Source organism: Lepisosteus oculatus, chromosome 5 (genome assembly GCF_040954835.1).
Source record: "Lepisosteus oculatus isolate fLepOcu1 chromosome 5, fLepOcu1.hap2, whole genome shotgun sequence".
Lineage (NCBI taxonomy): Eukaryota > Metazoa > Chordata > Actinopteri > Semionotiformes > Lepisosteidae > Lepisosteus > Lepisosteus oculatus.
Window position 1 is genome coordinate 60521651 of NC_090700.1, and position 20456 is coordinate 60542106.

The window sequence follows — 20456 nt, forward strand, 5'->3', positions numbered from 1 at the left end:
GTTTTCCTGTAATATAAAGTGATATCCATTTTTATCTGCAAAGGAACAAGTAAAGGTTTATTCCCTGCTGAAAAGAGAAGAAAAGAAACATGTTTTGGCTGTGAAGACACCTGAAGAAGGCTCCAGAGCCGAAATGTTGTGTTTCTTTTCTTCTCTTTTCAGCAGGGAATAAACCTTGTTCCTTTGTGGCCTATGCATGCTGATGCAACTCCCTACTTGAACTACTCCATTTTTATCTACTGCATAGTAGAGAAATAAATTTAGACACTCACTCAGTTACATCACCCTTCTCTTAAATTTGCCGCCAGTTCACAGATGCTTTAGTATTAAAGATTATCGGGTCTTAAATGTTTCACTTATGAATACAGCGTATTTTGCAAGTTCAATGTTTTTAATCAGCATTCCAAAGAAAGGGTGGCATGTTAAGTTATTCATCTGCAGCTCTAAATACTAGAACAACCTTTTGTATTGACATCTGATACCTGCCTGCCACTGTCACTGCACGTGTGTCTGCCTGGGATATGAGCCAATGAAAATCACACTGCTGTACAGACTAGAGACGAACACTGCCAGAACAAAGATTATTCTGAAAATTGATATGGATTATGTGGAATCGCAGGGCTAACTATAAGCATTTGTCAAATGGAGTTGCCGTTATAGGGGTAGTAAACCTTACGCCAACTGTTTCAATGTCAGCAGCTAGTTTGTGTTGATAAGGACTCACTTTTGTAGGCCTTTCAAGTGACTCCTCTAAGCACAAAAATATCTTAAAGTATACAGTACATGAAAATGAAAAATGAAATCTGCACAAAGGTGAGTCTACGTGGAAACAATCATTCTCAGGAAATAAAGACATCCCTGTAGAATGAACTGCCCTGAATGGATATTGAATCTTTTAAGATTAATTAAATTAGTGTTCATTTTACAGTATTATTTGAATGATCATTTTCAATTTACTGTTTCAAGCACCTTTCCTAGTGTATCTTCTCAAGGTGTTTTACAGAACAAAAGTAAAAACAATACAGACAGGTACAGTATAAATACATTTACACAGTAAGGTAAGCAGGACTAAACTCTTTTCTGATCTAGTCCTACAGACCTAGAGAAACAGAACTGAAAATGAGAAATGTCAGTTTAGCTACTCATTCCTTCACATATTTATTGCATGAAAGTTGATGTAAACAACAAATTTCATTTGGTGACCAAGCGATATATACTACTGTTCCAGCTGAAAAAAAAAACGTCAACACACCTCAGCAAAAGGTTGTCTTGGAAAATGTCTCACGCCTTTGTACTCACAAACATGTATGAACCCAGCCTTTCGAATTCACAACAGCTTTGGCAAAGTATATGATTTTTTTTTTTTACTTTCATGAGAGAAATTTCAAAGACAACCTGTACTGGCTGCACGATCTAAGATCAGAACAGTCATGGAAGTAAAGAATTCTTATCTCTGTAACCTGCTCTCATACAGCACGTTTATTATAAGAAAAAAAGAACAAATACACAGTTACTAGTCATGTAAACTCAGTCCCACAGAAAATATGTTGTAATGTACCGAGCCTACCAAAAAGCAAGAGAATCACAGTAGGAAATTTAAATAGATTGAGCAAACTGTCCAAAGATAAGAAAATAAAGAATAAATATTAAACCATTTTAAAATTTGGCTGTTCAACACAGCTGTCTTGAGATTAAAAGAGTGTAACTGCATATGAAATAATCACATAAAGAAAGCAGGTTTTAAGGGCACCGCATGCCTTTAACTCATACATTATCCTCCCTTGTTATCCCCAATGGGAACATTATATTCTTCAGTTTGTCTTATCCAGAGCACAACATGGTAATAGGAGGCTGCCTCGGTCCAATTTTCCATTCTTTGTTCTGCATCCAGTACTCTTTAATATTTTATCCCCAGGGGTGTATTGAGTTTCAAGTATTGTTTTCACTGTCTTCTATGTTTCGTGCTAAGGAACACAGACAGTCTGAAGAAGGCAACCTAGAGGTCATGAGTGTTACTCAGCTAATAATGAGTAAACCCGTTGGGAACTAGGGGGTATTTTGCTTTTAGCATCAGTTGATATTGTTGGTTAGACACCACCTTGCAGGGCAGAATCTGCTCCCATTGTCTTGCGATTTAAAAGTTATATTTCCTCAGCATACTGCAGTAATCCAATGTGCTTATCACTGTCTTCTGAAATTTATTATCTGGAAACACGGGGTTGCTTGGCTTTCTGAAGCCACAAGAAAGCATGGGCACGCAGTTTCAGAACATCCACTAATCATTAGTCCTTCGGCTGCATATCTGAGCTTTAATAGTGAGAATTAGTGTACTTATCCAGGAAGCAGATAAAAAGGGCAAGTGCGTTGGGTGGGTGGGGAGCTAAGAGCAATCACCGCATGTGCAAATAACCCAAATATCACTGCTGTGCTTCCAAACAGCTACAAAACAATATCAGTCTCTGACCCTGAGATGGACCTCAGCAAAACAGTCTTCTCAGTCTCCATCAAAAACAAAAGCATAGAATCGGCTGGTACAAATGTTCAGGGGAGAGCTCCTTTTTTTCAGTCCCTGAAGATACGTTCACGCCATTTTCAGATATACTGTATAGACATCTGAAGAAAATACTTTTCCCTGACAACAGGATCCAATGTCAACCTTAAGATGGCATCCTGTTACTAATCTATTAATCCACTTTTCCAGGTTTCTCTTTCCAGTCTTGACCTTATGCAAGACTGATCCAAGTGAGATACTGTACGCAGTGAGCAGACAAACAGCACATGAGCCCAGTCTGAAACAAACTATGCACACCCCACAAGAGAGCTTCTTTCTTGGATAATTATGTCCACCTATATTACCGCTCAAGAAATATGCAGTGGTCACTTTGAGACTTTTCATGCAGCCCTGATTTTTCTGTGATTAAAACAGAAACTCTAACTCCTAATGTACTAATCTGTACAAATGTCAAGTATTTTCCCAAGATGATTAATAAAAGTGCCAGCAGTGCTATGACAATAAAGGAGACTCACAGATGAACAAGTTGCCCAGTCTTGTTGTTGAAGCCAATATCCTGGCATCCTTCACAAACGGCTGGATTTGATTTGTGGATCAATTCGCTTCTACCACAATGAGTTCATTTAAACGAGAGGAGGCCATTTGGCCTTTCTTATTCTCCCAAAGCTTCTTGTCCTTCAGAAAGAAATCGCTGTAACGTATGTTAATTTTTGAGTAGGACAATATTGTAATTGAAAATGCTGGCATGCTATTTTTGACAAATAACATTATCAGTATGTTATTGGTATTTTTGGTAATTCCCAACAGTAATATTGTTAGTATTACAATTACAAGCATTTTCTTAGACTGGGATTTCTTGACAACACCTCCTAGTAATCCAGTATTAATGTTATTGTTATAAAGTAGGCCTAATCAAGGTCACATATCCCTTACGAGAATTATTATTATTTTAAAAAGTGAACAATTAAGTTTCTTCAGTTTTTTTTTACATTGCAAACTATGTAAAAGTTTTAAAACCCTGCTGCCACTCCGCTGCAACCCATTTCCAGGTGACGAATACTTACATACCGTTCCCCAGAAGGGCACTGCAACACAGTCGTTCTTTGCATAGGCTGTATGCTTTCTGCATGCAGTAAGGATGTAAACAATCTGTAAACAACCGTAGTTACCCCCACTCAAGCACAGCGGTGGGAGATGTTTTTTATAGGCTATACACTGGCAATTGGGGTAGTATGGAATGTGAATACTCTGGATATACCCTTAGAGCATAAAAATACGACGTGGGGCAAAACATTCCAAACCAAAAAACTAGCACACTCAGATCTAGTAAGATTAAGGAAAAATAAACCTCTCTAGACAGTATTGGGTATCTTACAGTAATTTAATGTTTGCCTTTGCGGGGGGGTAATACAACTCGGACAAATGAAAAGAACAACCCTTAAACGCGGATTACTGGTGGTACATTGTTGTGTTGACAAGTAATCAGTCAAACCTGTTCAACACGAAGAACCAAAAACCACACAGCAGAAGATCGCGACCGAACGGAAGTCTGGGAGCGCTCGCCTCACTCCGAGCCGGCTTCCTGGTTCTTACCCATGATTCCGCAGGCCGTGGGGTTTAAATACCCCCAGGCGGAGCGCTCTCGCACAGGGCTGTGGGGCTGTTGCGGTTTCTCGACTGGAGACGAGAGACGGAGGCGAGCTGGGAACATTTCACCCATCAGACGTCTTACGGATGGTGAACTGCTCTGTTGAGCTCTTATTAAATAGTCACTGCTTTGGTTGTTTCAAAGGATATAATTTAGATTTCAGTCTTCCGGGGGCGACCATGATAAATACCGAAGAAAGGTAAGGCATAATCGCTCTCCACTGTTAACAACATGCTTTGCATCTTCCGATTACTGTGGTTTTACGGAATGCTATTTATTAAGGTCAAGTGTGTTCTTATTAGGGCTTTAGACAGAAGACAAGTCAGCATGGTCTTGCATTGAAGTGCAGTATACGTTATTTGTAATAAGGGTTCTGTTGATACAGCTTTTGTTGATTTTACATATAATTGCTCATTAAAAGCACGATAAAATAAACATCTGCAACATACAGCTTCCTTTTAAATTGACTGCTTACGGGATTTAACGAACATTTTCAGAGTCTGTTGTAAAGCGTGATCTGAGGTGAAGTTTAGGTGCTCTATAGAACTTACTGGAAAAGCATAGAAAAAAAAACAACTGTCGCTAGTAATGTACAACGTATTGATTTAAACGTTAGACAAAGACGTGAACAGACGCATGCAGTCCCTGTTGTAATTTGTTTTATTGAAATATGTTATTTTTATCTTCTTCGTTTTTGGCAACTCGGGAGTTTTTTGTTTATTTTAATATGGTGTCGTAGATGGTTGTGGCCGGCTACCAAGAACAGCAACGAAATCGCCGAGTCGTGCACTTTACCGATTCATAGTGGGAACACAATGTTTTGGCCTGTGCTCAGCAGTTCTGAAATTTCCAAGAAAACATTTCCGGTTTTTTCAATCCGTGTATTCCGTCTGTTCTAATTCAATATTCTAATGTTCTGAAATATTTTAAAAAGGGATGTGAATTTTGTAACCTCTTCATAGCTATTAATATACACTGCACTTCATACACACGCTACGTCTTGTAAATAGTGAGAAAAGGGAATCAGGATGGTGTTTTTAATCTGATTTTCAGCAAACACCGACAGCGGAAGCGATACCTTATTCACCTATTATATCATAACAATGCCGAATTTGCACAGGCTGTTGGATCATTTGTTTACGATGTCATTAATGGGTGACTCTGTATGAGGCTTAAGGAAATCAGCCTCGGGTCTAGACTACTAGAGCTTGCGAGTCTTGATAGTTGTAGCCTTTAAAGTAGATTCATACAGGAGATAAACAGGTGTTGCTACTACAGTATGTCACTTTTAATAGCTGAATTCAGCGCTGTATACTGATCATTTTTGATCATTTTGGTTCAAACTGTTTTGGGAGGAGTTTACATCCACACTCCCGGTGGCCTTGTTTATAAGGGGAAGCCGAGTTTGTCATATTCATGGATAATTGAGTGCTGCTGATTGTCTTCATTTGTGGTTTTGGTACACAAACCTGAACAGCGCACAATACACACACATTCAATAGCTTTCGCTTAAAACGTGACCTGCCAGTGTAATGTAATGTGAAGTTCTTGCTCCAATTTAAATAAAGCCCACATTAATATTGGTGAACATTCCACCTGTAGTCCATGTTAAGCCTTTACATCATTAAGGGGATTAATATTTTGTGCACACTGCCACCAAAAGCCACATCTTGCTTATTAAAAAATTAGCAAAGGCCCGATATCTGTCCAACACTCCAATGTTATGAGTCATGTTAACAGCCAAGATGTCTCAGAATATGCCTACAGCCACAGTGAATCCAAATACTAGTGCAGTGGTTTTTTGGATTGATTGATTTAACTTTTTTCTTACATTATCTTTATTAGTCTTGATTTCAGGACTCAATGTGCAGTTACTGTAAGTCATGTAATTCAGTAACTAAAACTTTAAGTCTAAAGAATATCAATAATTTGTTTTTTCAAGCCTCTTTAACTTGACAACTACTTGCCCTCTTCCTCCACAAAGAGCAGTTGACCTGCATATATTTTTCTTATACCTCTCCATTACTTATATGGAAGTAATTATTTTCAGAGTCTGTCCATTGCTAATCTTGTTTTTGTTTAATTTTGTGTTAAAATGTTGATCCCCTAGTTGTTTTTGCTTTTTTGTCTAGCATGCCTGCTCAATACTTTAAGCACTGATTGATTAAAAAGGTTTGGCATAGTCAAATGATTCAAATGATTGTCACATGCCAACACGATCATCCCCCTGGTTTAGCAATGTAATGATTTGATTTTTGCATGGAGTTGAAAAGTAGGTGGACAAAACATCATATTGTGCCACTTCAAGGATAATTCTGACGCAGCACGTCATCCAAAGTCCAAATTGGGAAGAGTGATTATGAAAAAGTGCTTTTTAAAAATGTTATGTGCAAATGTTCTCATCTAGTCTCTTTGTATTGCTTCCTTCATACAAACCAAAACCCCGTATAAAACTAGTCAGGCAGCCCAGCTACTTTATCCTGAACATGCTGCTTATTACACTGGTTCCTTAGAAACGGGGTTGACACTCTAATCTTGCCAAAGCTGAAATATAATATGAAGCGAAGTGTTGGATATTTTTATTGTCAAACCATGTTGTGCAACAGTCTTCCAGACTCTTCAAACTATAATGCTGATCTCAATGAGCAGTGGGGCATTGTTATATGTGATATACAAATTAACTCTGAAGCAACTGTAGTCCTCACACTCACTCTAACTCTAAGGACATTGTATATGGACCTTGAATTAACATAACAAACTGCAGTCCAGTGAAGGATCTTAAAATGCAAAGATTCTTATATTAAAGGTTTCTGTGTGAATTCAGTTTTTTTTCCTCCCCTCTCTCACCATGACCAGTTTGAGCAAATTAACAGTACCATTCTTCACTTGCATTTTATTTTTGTTGCAAGAAGTCGCAGAAGTAAACCCTTTTTTAAAAAACGAGCGAAAAAACAAAGGAAGGGAGGTTAGTCGCACCGCTTGAGTGTTTGTGTCTGGACATGGCAGATTTCAGACTGCACAAGACAAGAGCCTTCTGTCGGCAGCCCATGTGAAGGCTTCTATCGAAGCCCTTTGATCAGCTGAGAAGCACAGTGCAGCCCCGTCAGCTGCATCTGTCAGGGGAGGGTGGAGGTACCATACTGCCCCCAATTAGAAAACCATTATGCAGCTGCGGCTTTTCTAGTTCAATAAGGCATTCCGTCCTGGAGATGGGATGGAAGATGTTATGTCATGGACCGGCTTCTTAATGAGTCGGGACAAAAGATTACTCAGCTAATGCAAAGGAGCCCTGCTGCAGAGATTGTTTAAAGGGAAATACTTATGATTTGTAAAAGTGGGAAGAGGACTTGTGCAACTTGAAATGTATAAATCAGTTTTTGCTGTGACAGTAGGGTACTTAGACTGTGATCCCCTGGTATGTAGCAGGATAATTATCTTGTCTTGGACATGCATTCTGCACAGATTACGAAATTTAGTTAGTAAGGAATGTGGTTTTCTGTAATAGAGGACAAAGAAAAAAAACCTCTACAAAAACTAGCCACATCTGGTTACACTCAATGTGTGAAAAGGTGCCTGCCCAAGCTCTGTGAGCACAGTGTGTACGTGTGGCTTGGGTCAAGATTCATCAAGGTGTCATGGACACTCGTAAGTGAAGCAGTGCATTTTAACATTCAGCTCAGAACCCTTGATGTGAACCTTCAGCTTTGTTTTAAGCTGAAACCTCCACAAGTTGACAATGAGTAATATAGTTTATTTCAAACATAATAAAACAAGACTTGAATATTAGAGAAGTTGCATTTTGATTGCAGCCTGTAAGCTTTAGGGTTGGGAGGTTTGCATAAGTTGTAATTAAAACTGATTGCAATCACACTTTTTATTTGTTCTTGTTTGTTCTGGACTGTGAGTAACTCTTTTAGTGCACTTCTCACTGTACTGATTGTGTTGAATTATTATTGTATCATTCGTTACACTGTGGCTGTGTTGTCTGTTCAGCTGCTGTTGCACTGCAATTTCCCTCACGGGATCAATAAAATATCTATTCTTCCTTAAGGCTTTTTCTTTATCATTGTTAGCATTTGGAGGTGTTGGCTGCATTGTTCATTTAGAAGGGCACAGACCACTTTAGCGATGAGGCCTGAGACATTGTGGGCAAGTACCATTCGATTCGATCATACTTGTATAAATGCCAGAACTCAATAAAAGGTGCTGGAACACTATGCATCCTCTGGTAGATAATGCCAAAGGATATCCTCTCAAAGAGGGTAGGTCACCTGGTAGAAAAGTCAGCAAGGGCTGAGAGAAATGAATCCAGGCCAGGACTGAGTGACCTGTCCCGGACTGTAGCTGGGATTTAAGGAACACTGCTTCAGTTTCTGAAATTACTGCCACATATGTGACAATCCCTGCTGCACTAACTGAGGTATTTACACAGCAGTAGATCTAAAACCCTGCTGAAGAACATTTATGGGGACGCCTTGAACGAAGGAGCTTTTATTACTTGTAATTTTCAAACAGCAGAAAACCCTTTTTATGTGAGGTGAAGGGGTAATTAATAAAATGGCTAATTTGACTTTCTTTGGCTTTTACTGTTATTATCCCTTTAATATGAAGTTCTGCTACTAACAATATGAATAAGCAAGACACTTGGTAGCTTTCAAATGTTTAGCAATCCTTAATCAGCCAGTTTATTGCAACAGTGCACATTTACTAATAAATGTGCAGAATGTCTTAGGATCTATGGTCATTTTGTATTCAGAGGCTTAAATTTTATGTAGTGCTTCACCTTGAATTACATCTGAGCTGTGGTAAAGCTTTTCTGTTCAAAGACACCATGCTTCCTGTTAAAGCGTTTGTGTTCTTTGAATATCTGCCAATTGCGCACACACAGTGTCAGCTTTTCTTCAGACAAAAATCCATTATTAAAGGGAGAATTTATCCATGTTGGGCTGCCAAACGTTGTTCAAAACGTCAGCTCAAGGATAATGTTTTTATAAAATGTCATAGGGTTTCCTGGGCAATCTTTTAAATCGATACACTAGCACTAAAAGTGTTGAAGTGCAGCTGATGATATTATTGTATTTGCTGCATTGCAGCTACACATCTTGATAATCTACATTCATCCTTTTTCTATAGGGCACCATTTAGATAAGGAGGGTAATAAAAAAATCTAGAAAAGAGTAGGAATTTGTTAACGGAAGTTTGTATGATCTCTCATTGGGGGGGGGATGCTTGTACATGGCCAACTTGTATATATTTTTGAGCGAGTGGTAAATGCATGCGATTAGAATGATTGATACCAGTCAATATTATTGTCAGGTTCAAAATACATTCTAACTCTCTGTAGCTTTTCATCTTCTGAGCTAAATTGAATGCTGGGATCATGTTCACAAGGGGATATTTACACCCTTAAATGTTATGTGCCCTGACCTAATTCCCCCACTGCTTCTCTGTTTAAAAGCCACAGCCTGACCCTGTAGGAGTGGGGTCTGCCCAAGTCCCCCTCGGAATGAGCTCGCATTCCGAGGGGGGCTGCCGGAGAACTGGATCGGCCCGGATAAGAATAACACAGCCAGGGCACTGGGAATGTCAGAGGTCCTTGGTTTTGCTTTACAAAACAAGGTGGCATTTCATTTGAAGTCTTTGCAGATGTCCTGCAGTACCACCTTTGCCTTGGTAATGCAGAGCAAAAAGAATATTGAGCTATAAAAGATGCTTGCTTGAAAATGACCTTGACTCCAGTACTGAAGACCTGAAGTGCAAAATGCTTATTTAGTAAGATTTACTGACAAAAGAGTGCAAAAAAAATAGTATAAGGTCACTAAGGGTTTATTTAACAATCTGAAGTCTTAAATGTTCTTACTGTATTATCTCATTCTTTTCTGCATTTTAATAAATGCATACTGATAATTTATGAAGACCTGGATCAGGATTCCCACACCCCAGCAGTTAAGTGTTTTTTGTACTGGGTGAAAGCGAAAACATTTCTTTATTCCAAGGCCACATACGTTAAGGTTTTGTAGCAATCACAGAAACATTTAAAATTGATTCAATTCACTAAGCACCTATGTTCATAATTCCTTTTGAGAAAAGGACATTTAAATATCTGGTTTTTACAGATGATACTCAAATCCCACTGACCCAATGACTGAGCTTGCTCTCCTGATGAGCTTGTTCAGCCTGTTGGAATCCACTGCTCTAATCCCAGAGCCCCAGCATACCACCACGTAGAAAATGGCGCTTGCCACAACCGACTGATAGAACATATGTAGCATCTTACTACACGCATTGAAGGACCTGAGCCTCCTCAAGAAGTAAAATTGGCTCTTCTTGTAAATGGCCTCGATGTTCTTAGACCATTCCAGTCTAACGTCGATGTGCACTCCCAGGTACTTGTACGAGTCCACCATTTCCACGCCACTCCCATGGATGTAGACCGTAGTAGGTTGGACCCTCTTCCTCCTGAAGTCTATCACCAACTCCCTAGTCTTTGCTACATTCAATTGCAGGTGGTTCTCCCCACACCACTCCACAAAGCTGCTGACCAGTCCTCTGTACTCTTCCTCCTGCCCACCCTTGATACATCCCACAATTGCAGAGTCATCTGAGAACTTCTGCAGGTGGCATGACTGAGTTGTATTTAAAGTCTGAGGTATAGAGGGTGAAGAGGAACGGAGAAAGAACTGTCCCCTGAGGAGCCCCTGTGTTACTTACTACCTGTTCAGACACAGTTTTGAAGTCTCACAGACTGTGGTCTGCCTGTCAGGTAGTCGGTGATCCATAAGATCATGGAGGCATCGACTTGCATCTCCTTCAGCTTCCTCCTTAGAAGTAAGGGCTGGATGGTATTGAAGGCACTGGAGAAGTCGAAAAACATAATCCTTATGGTGTTGCCAGCCCTGTCCAGGTGTGAGTAGGCTTTTTGCAGCATGTAGATGATTGCATCCTCCACACCAACACTGGGCTGGTAGGCGAACTGTAGGGTGTCCAGTGATGAGCTAACCAGGGGTTTCAGGTGGGATAAGACCAGCCTCTCCAGTGTCTTCATGACGTGAGAAGTCAGTGCAACTGGTCTGTAGTCATTGAGGACAGAGGGGCACCCTTTCTTTGGTACTGGGACCAGGCATGATGTCTTCCAGAGCACAGGGACTTTCTCCAAGCGCAGGCTCAGGTTGAACAGTTGCTGGAGCACTCCACTCAACTGATCATCACAAGCCCTAAGAACTCTGGGACAGATGTCTGGTCCTGTGGCCTTACCCTGGTGCAGCTTTCTCAGCTCCCTCTTCACCTGGTCAGCCTGGCCTGGGGGATGGTGCTCATAGCTCGTTCAGTGCTGCAGGTGTTAATGGCGGAGGTGTTGGAGAGTGGCAGATGTGGGGGATGGGAGGGTGAGTACCTGTCGGGGGTTGTAGCTGTAGGCGGCCATGATTGTGGGGGGGATGGAGGAGGTGTTGGGCAGTCGCAGCTGTGAAGGGTTAGGGAGCGTGTGGCTGTGGGAGGATGGGTGTTGAGCCACAGAGGGCCCTGAATCAAACCTGTCAAAAAACTGGTTTAACTCATTGGCCATCTCCAGGTTCCCCTCTGTTGCACCCCCAGCCTGTTAGAAGCCAGTGATCTCTCTCATGCTGCTCCATACATCCCTCACCTTATTCCTTTGCAGCTTGTCCTCTACCTTCCTCCTGGAGGCGTCCTTGCTCTCTTAACTTCTGCTTTAGTTCCCTCTGTACACGCTTGACCTCTTCCTTATCCCCCCTCCTAAAGGCTCTCTTCTCTTCATTCAGAAGAGCCTTAAAGTCGCTGGTGATCCAGGGTTTGTTATTGGGAAAAGGAGTGTACTTCTATGGTAGGGATGGTGTTGTCTACGCAGAAGTTCATGTAGTCAGTGACACAGATTGATTATCCAAAAGTATAATGGAGCAACATGCTGTCCATAGACGAGCACATGAAGGGCTAACGGTCCTAGCTTAGGGCAGCGTTATACACGTTGATAGCCGCCGGGAGGAAAGACCTGCGGAAATGTTCCCTTGAACATCGTAGCCGGAGCAGTCTGTTGCTAAAATTGCTCCGCTGCCCAGTAACAGTCCCATGAAGCAGATGAGAGATGTTGTTCATGATGGCTGTGAGCTTGGTCAGCATTCTCCTCTCAGCCACCAGCTCCAGGGGGTCAAGGCTCATCCCCAACACAGAGCCAGCCTTCTTGACAAGTTTCTTGAACCTATTTGCATCTCATGTCATGATGCTGCTGCCCCAGCGCACAACAGCGTAGAAGATGGCCTTATTCCTCCAAAGTCCATGACCATTTCTTTGGTCTTGCTGGTGTTTAGCTGGAGATGTTTAAGGTATGTGAAACCGTTCAGTAGTAGATATCTACTTTGTACTGTTGTCCTTTAACAAGGACCTCTACAACATTGTGAATATGGAACAGATTTGTAAAATTAATGCAGTACAGTAATTATAATGGCGGTTTGCAATGCCATCTGGCCTCATCCAGGGTTGTTACTCATCCATAAATGCACAGTGTTTTTATTCATGATGAGGGATAAAAAGCTGAAGTTTTTCTTCCCAGATTTGTCGTAGTTTTACCTTTTTCCACTTTTGCTTCTTGCATTCAAATTAAAACTACTGTCCATCAGCCAACCAGGAAATCCTAGAGCTAGGAATTTGGTCTGTCATCACTGTTGCTGAAGGTTGCATCAACCTGCCCTGAATATGAAACTTAACAATCAAAAGGGACTTCTGGAATTTAAAGAGCAAATGTATCTGGACGCCGGTAGCTGCACGAAGAGAGACGCAATTAGCTTATCTTGCAAATGAAAGGGAGGATTGCGCTTCTGAGTGCTGCAATAGACAAAAACCTCTGCACTGTAACCTGAGAGCAAGACTTGTGCTCTCAACCACTGTGCTATTTGTGGCTGTGTTTACAGAACAGACATGATCAGGTGATTATTTGTGATGCAAACACCCACCTCTGGCTGTCCTCCAGAACGTCACATCCTCTGTATTTTTAAAGCTGCAGCACAAGTTCACAAGCCATGCAAGCAAATGCAGACAGTAGCATGGGAAAGCCAGATTCGACACCTTGATTGAATCTTAAAAAATGTAGGTAGGTGCATGTAAGATACATATTTCTGTCAAATATGTCCATTGTGCTGTTACCCAATTTCTTTTTCTATTTTGGTTCATATTTAATTTCTTGCTTTTATGAAGCATTTTACAAATAGGAGGGTGTCCACTTTATCTACAGCTAATGTGCAACTTGTACCTGGGTGATGCACAAAAGCCATTATGCACAAGCAGCAGCCCAGGTATAGAAGCAAAATATTGCTTTACTGGTTAAATGAAGGGTAGACTATACTTGGGGCTCAGGGTGGAATTTGTCTATAATGGTGGTCACACCCTCACTCCTTTGAATAGGTTCATGGGGTCTTTAATGTCAAAGTAGTCGGCACCTTGTCTTATCTGAAGGACTGCACCTCCTACAGAAATATGTCCCTGGTCACCATAGTGGGGTGGTTTAACATGAGTTAGGACTTTCTGTTCTAGGCAGAAGAGTGCCACTAACTGCTCCATCAAAATGACCATGGCTATTTGGCAGGCTTGGCAATATGAGTCATGAGCATCTCAGTTATAATGGATACTTAGAAGTAGATTAAAAAGATGTACTCAAAGGAAATAATCCAACTGAGTGCCTACGAAGTAGGCATGTCAAATGGCAGTGATTGGTTTAATGATGGTTGAAGGTAATTTATTTACTTTAACTTGATTTATTGCACAAAGCAAAATGAATAAAATACACAAAGCATCAGCAGTCCAGGTGATGGAAAGTTTCAGCTTTACCAAACTCTTTGTTCCGTCGTGGCATTATGACAGTGACGCCATGACATCACTCTCAAGATAAAAAAACTACACATATTTGACAAGTGGTCACCAGCTGTGCCCTTCATCAGTGGGTACTTCAGTGAGGACAGGCACTATGGGAATCACTTTGCACAGAGGGCACAATCATGCAGCTGAGCCTCCGCCAGAATGTGGAGATCCAGTGTAGGTCCTGGGATCATGCCACTGTAGACCAGGCAGATGGGAGTTTTAGTGGAGCAGTTGAAGGCCTGTTAATCCTTGTATTGGGGAAAGGAAGTGGAACATGGTACTTCCTCGGAAAAGTCCTTCCTACTGTTTTCTTTACTTAAGTTGATCTTCTTTAATTTAACAAGACCTCTTGGGGCATTTCTGAATCTGTCCATGAATCTCTAGATTATAACATGCTGCTGTAATGTGTTGCTTACAGCCCCCTTTCTTTGTGTCTCTCTGCAGTACTTCATTAACGAGCTCCAAGCTTCACTGCACCAGGCACCAGGCTCCAGGGCCTCTGTGGTGCTCCTGATGCCCCTCACCCACTACTGAAGATCCCGGGTGGGCGAGGGACTGGCAGGGATCACTCTCTCACTGTGCTCCTACATAAGGTAAGGCCCAGAATGACTTCATACCAGGCTCGTCCGATCAAAGTGCCTCATGTCTTTAACCTGGGATTTCTCACTGTCAAGCACTAATCCTTACAAGTCGTCAGTGTCAGCAGAATTGCTTTTTATTTTTATGAATAAGTAGTAAAACAGTTCTTCATTCAGCAGGGAAAATGGAATTAAAAATTAACACATTTAAAGTGGCAAATCTTCAGCAGAGACTTCTTGGCAAGGTTTTGGAGTTATGTACATACTAACTTCCAGATGCAAGAGAATGTCGTATTACCAGACGTGTAGAATAGCAGAATGAAGATATTTTTTTTTTTACAACCTATTTAAGGGCAGTTCACAATATGCCAAAATATTCTTTATTCTATTGGCTCTACAAAATGTAGAACATCTCGTGTTGTCCTTCTTTATATCCTCCATGTTAATTGAAGCACTGATGATTTTACTTGAGTGCAGAAAAAGATCCACCTTAACTGAACAGAATTTAGAGGAATATTTCGGCTAACAGCTCTTTCCAGCAGGAATGAAGTGGAAATATATAGTTAATGCTATCTATTTTGTGGTTGAAACGGAGTTCACCATTTTACGACTCAATTTTGCATTTAAAAGGAACCTAAGCTTCCACCTGGGTTATCTCCTGTTAAATGAATGCTAATTAAGGCTGTTTTGTTTGGAAATGTCACCTTTGTCTGCTTGCCTGCTCTTGTTAATGAATGTTAATAAGTACGAGACAGTCCTAGAGCTAAGCGGGTTAGGATCAGACAGATCATTAATATCTGGACTATTATCATCCTCACACCTGAAAGAGCTGGCTATCAAAGCAGTACTATTCTCTTCAAAAGTATCACCGGTATTGTCTGTCAACCTGCAAATGTTATTCTGCACTCATTTCTGGTTTATGACCAAAAGCAGCTACTCTTAAGAATGTGGAAAGAAAAACAGGATTTAAAAGAATAATCATGTTATTTTATGTGTAATAAAGAAAATCATTTTTAAATCTTACTATTACATTCCAGTGAAATACAAGAAAAGCAGCCATTTGAAAATACCCAGTCCTCTACCATTTTTTATGTAAAGGAACAAGTAAAGGTTTATTCCATGCTGAAAAGAGGGTGGGGGAAAAAAGGAAACCTTTCGGCTGTGGAGCCTTCTTCGGGTGTGAGCAGACCCTCATACCTGAAGAAGGCTCCACAGACGAAATTGTTTCCTTTCTTCTTTTCAGCATGGAATAAACCTTTTACTTGTTCCTTTGCAGCCTACGCATGCTGACGCAGCTCCCTACTTGAACTACTTCAGCCTTTTTTTATTTATGCACAAAGGTTATATAACTGTACTTAATAGCAATGACCTCTAGCTCAGCTCACTTAATTTGCTGCCTTAAAGGCTAGCCCATACCTCGCTAGGCCTCAGAAGTACTGGGAGAGGGTCCCACCAAGGAAAAAGCTTACTGCTGGGAGTGGCGTTTGTAGACCAGTAGGTGGCAATTTTCCCTCAGGATGCACATTTTTTGTATTTCACACAAAACCTTGCTAAAGAGCCTACAGGAATTCCTGCAAGCGCAGGGGAGTAGGAAGTGTCCTGGCTAAATTCCACTGGGCGCTTCCACAGTCTGTCCTACATGAGGTTCTCCCTTAATTCAGCTGTTGCAGCAAATCACTCCTGTAGTGTATGACGTGGGGCTCTGTTTAAGTGCTTTATTGAAGAAGCCTTTGAAATGAAAAGCACAACATGAATGCAGTTAATAAATGATTTGCTAGCCTCTTAAAGAATCTTAATGGCATGGGACAGGAAGATTATTTTTTTTATAGGTAAAGTGCAGAAAGCAGGGTGATAATGCTGACTGAGTAAAACTTCAAAGCACTATGGGTCTGTAAAGATACCAATAGTATTTGGTTTCTTCCGTCTTTCCCCAGGACGACAGGCTCACAGTAACACAGACTGCTTCAGTGAATGGTACACCCCCTCTCCTCCACTTCCAGTACCAGCTGACGGAGACGCGGGTTTGCTGCTGGGAGGCCGTCCTCTCTGGGGGCAGCCTCTTTCTAGAAATTGCAGATGGGGCACTTCCAGAAGGAAGTAAGGAGGGGTAAGTTTGTGCTACATTTCTCTTTCTTCTTGAACAGAAGACCAGGCAAACGTGCAGCTCAGGTAGTGATTAGATAAAAAAAAAAAACCAAAGAAGGCTCCACAGCCGAAATGTGATTTCTTTCCTCCATGGAATAAACCTTTACCTGTTCCTTTGCAGTCTGTTGAACTCCATCCCTTTGTAATGTACATCATGAGTAACTCATTCTTTATACTAGTCAAGATGTGTGTAGCAGGATTACCAAAAGCAGTAGACAATTATATTAAAACTGTTTTAAGTAGCAGAAAGAATAAATGATCGGTCAGAGATGTAAGGTTTTTGTTTATATATCCGTTTAGTCAAGAGGAATTTGAATCCCTCTCTTTGGCCACTACAAGAACTGCAGAAAATCTCTGCATTTTCCTGTGGGAGAACAGTTTTTTGCTAAGCATTGAAATACTAAAGCTGAAAAACATTTCAGGAGAAAAATAAAAAAGTTACTGTATCAATGCAGTGTGTTGTGAGGGTACACATTGTTTGTGGAAGAGGTCTTAAATTCGTATCTGCCACACAACTGCTGATTTTGGATCAAGTGTATGTTTAGAATACTGGCAAAGAGGATGGTTTTAGAAACAGGAGTTTGAAGAAAGGTGAAACTATAGCTATGATAAGTGTTCTTTTTAGGAGACTGGTGTGTCATTTCTCTCACTCCTGCTCTGTCTGTCTCTCTGTGGCAGGTTGACCGCATTACTGGAGTTTGCTGAAGAGAAGCTGAAAGTCAGTTATGTGTTCCTGTGGTTTAAAAAAAGCAGGGAAGATCGATGTAAGTGTTTTTATTCTGTACCGTATTCTGCCTTTGCAATAAAGAAAGCTTGAGCCATGAAATCGTATTCACTTGTAATGTCAGTTGAGAACCTTGGAACTAAGGAGAATCATTAATGTTACAAACGTTCTCGTTTGCAGTTTCTAAAACAACTTGTACTGTTCTCATTACATGGTTGTTTCTTCAATAAATTACATAATTTGGTTCTCATTATCATAGCCTGACACTGTAGTGAATTATTGTCTTTATTTTACTGTCTCTTGCAGTGCCTATCACAAGGACTTTCCACTATCTGGGCTTTGAGATTGTGAAACCAGGCCACCCCTTGGTGCCCACCCATCCAGACATTATGTTTATGGTCTACTCTCTGGATCAAAACACCTCTGATGAAGAATGAAGGCATCCAGTCATGGCCATAGCTCTCCATAACCATCTGGGTTATTTGAATGACTTGACCCACTGCTGTTTTTCTACTCAGACATCGGACATCGCAACACTGTGCAAATAAAAACAGCTCAAGGCAAATCTTAGGTATAGGACAGCAAATACAATCAGTTCCCCAGACATCTCTGACAGGAGAATCGGCAGTATTCACAGGGAAGGGGGGTGGGGGGGTAATTTAGACCAATCCACAATCTCATTAATTGCTTTTCTTTTTCGGTTCTTTAAATAAGCAGCCCTTAGCAGACAGAACAGGATACTCGTAAGTAGGTCGTCTGGTGCTAAAAATACTATGTAACCTCCAATGCTTTGCACTGAATATCGGAGTTCTCGGATTATGTGAGAAGGGAAAAATACATTAAAGAGAGAGTCTTTCCTCATAATCTGATTTGAAACCGTGCGTTTTGAGATAGGCCCTTGTTTTAATAGTAGTTCAAAACTGAACTACCATCAACAAAGCATGAATTTCTGTTCACAAACTCAGTGGAAACAATTTCACTCCTATTATGTTGAAGTTACTTCATCTTAGTTTATATTTTCTCTATAACTATTATACATATATATCATTTATTTACAAGAGGGGTTACAAAGCAACCTGGGATTTGGCATTTGGCAGCATCTATAACAGGATAATACACTAGCATAAGGCAGCATAATGTTCCTTCAGCCTGATTTTCAAGGGTAAAAAAAAAAAAGAGTGAAATTTTAAGTCAGAAAAAGGATGGACAGCTATGGCATTTGTCACCTATACTCTTGCTGCATGGAGAACCACATTACCACTACCTAGCCCATTGCATCTCTTGCTGCATCTAAAGTAAGAACTGTCAAAGCCAGCTTCTTCAGATCTGAGAAATGTAGTAAGGACCTAGAAAGCAATAGGATACGATAGGCAGAGCTGTGTAACTTTGAAACAATGAAATTTCATATTATCATATGTCAAGCAAGTACTGATGCAAGGGTGCAAACATTTGGAGAAACTGAAAAGGTCCACCCTTTTCAAATCTCTGAGTGTAGGCTAGCTAGTGTTTCATCATTTGGGTTAGTTCAACCAGATAAGGACCGCTCATCACCAGCTCAAGCAAGCCTGGGTGCTACCTCACTCACTGGTGCTCCTTTTCTCACTGAGGAAGAGTGAAGGCAGAACACAGGGCATCTTCATACCAAATGGAAGGCTGGGGATATCATATCTTGCACTCTCAGTATGTGAAAGTCTTGTGCTATCCCACAGGCCATGGGGTATGGTTTCCCCAAAAATAACAGGACAGCATCATATCAAAAAAAGTTATATTCAGATGTATTTATATACCGTGTTAAATGTGATACAACACATTGTGTTCCCACACTTTGATCCTTTTGCAGGCCTGCAGAAGCCTTAGGACATTGCCAAAGATCTGGTCTGCATTAACACTAGCACTTCAGTTCTCAATCCAAGATAATCTGAACCAATAACCTCTGCATTATTTCTGATCTTAAAACTCTGGCATGCTCTTACTCATCAAGGCCTGCATTAAATAAAAACAACAATGCCGATGTGAAAATTTCAAACTCAACCCAATACCATCACAAAATAGTGGGTTTTCTAGGTGGTGGGTTAAATGACTGATTTCTTCTGGGCCCACACCTGACTTCAGGAGTAGCTAACTAAAGCCAGCAAGATGAAATACAGCTATACATTCCCCAGCATAATTATCCTGGATAACTCGGAAGACCACAACCAAGTCAAAAAGGAGTACGGCATAGAATTCGCATTACATTTTGTCTGTATGTCTACAAGAGGATTTAGTTTGCTTATTTGTAGGGGGAGATTGTATTTTCTTTAGCTTTTTAACTGAGCAGTGAATATTACAACACTGTTAAGACTTGTTTCTATTCAGATTCTTATATTTAATTAATGCAGTACTGTCATTATGAGCTCCATTGTGAAAATTCTTATATTCTTATATTTTCCTTCTTTTCAGAGATCTTTGTTTACAGGGAAATATGGACTTAAATCCTAAAAGGGCAATCCATACTCATACTTTTGGATTTTATGTATATTAGAAATTAACATAAAGTTTAAAGTTTGACTTTAATGCTTGACTCTGTGTCTTTTATTTTAGATTTATAAAACCTCTTAAGAGTCCCGTGTTGCAATGCTACAAGAGTGAACCACACTGAATTGTATCGGTCACGGTTCCTGTCACAGTAATCTAGGAATCCCTTCCATGAAGATAAAGCAAAGAAAATATGAAAAACCAGTGATAGTGCCTGATAAAAGGCTAGGAACAATAGCAAGAAGGTGCTGCAAATGCATGAAAAAAGCTGAGTGAAGTGAAAAACGTGGAAGATGCCATCGTTTTAACATGCTTTCTGGGAGCTCATACCACAGTCTGTAGGAATTCCAGTACAAAGGAAGTTGCAATACATTTGATCACACTTAAGGTCTAACTGGACAATTCGAGAAATGCAACTGGCAAACGCTAACCAGCATGGCAATATGGAAGATTAATACAAAAGGAGAAAAC

General features: G+C 40.5%; 1 protein-coding gene across 1 annotated transcript; it reads left to right on the forward strand.

The window, feature by feature from the left end:
* Positions 1-14130: 14130 nt before the first annotated feature.
* Positions 14131-20024, forward strand: oaz2a (ornithine decarboxylase antizyme 2a). Its single transcript, XM_069189733.1, is given in 6 exon segments — positions 14131-14198; positions 14469-14535; positions 14537-14617; positions 16537-16709; positions 17426-17511; positions 17778-20024. Coding segments are annotated over 6 exon segments (606 nt in total). The 3' UTR covers positions 17909-20024.
* Positions 20025-20456: the final 432 nt, after the last annotated feature.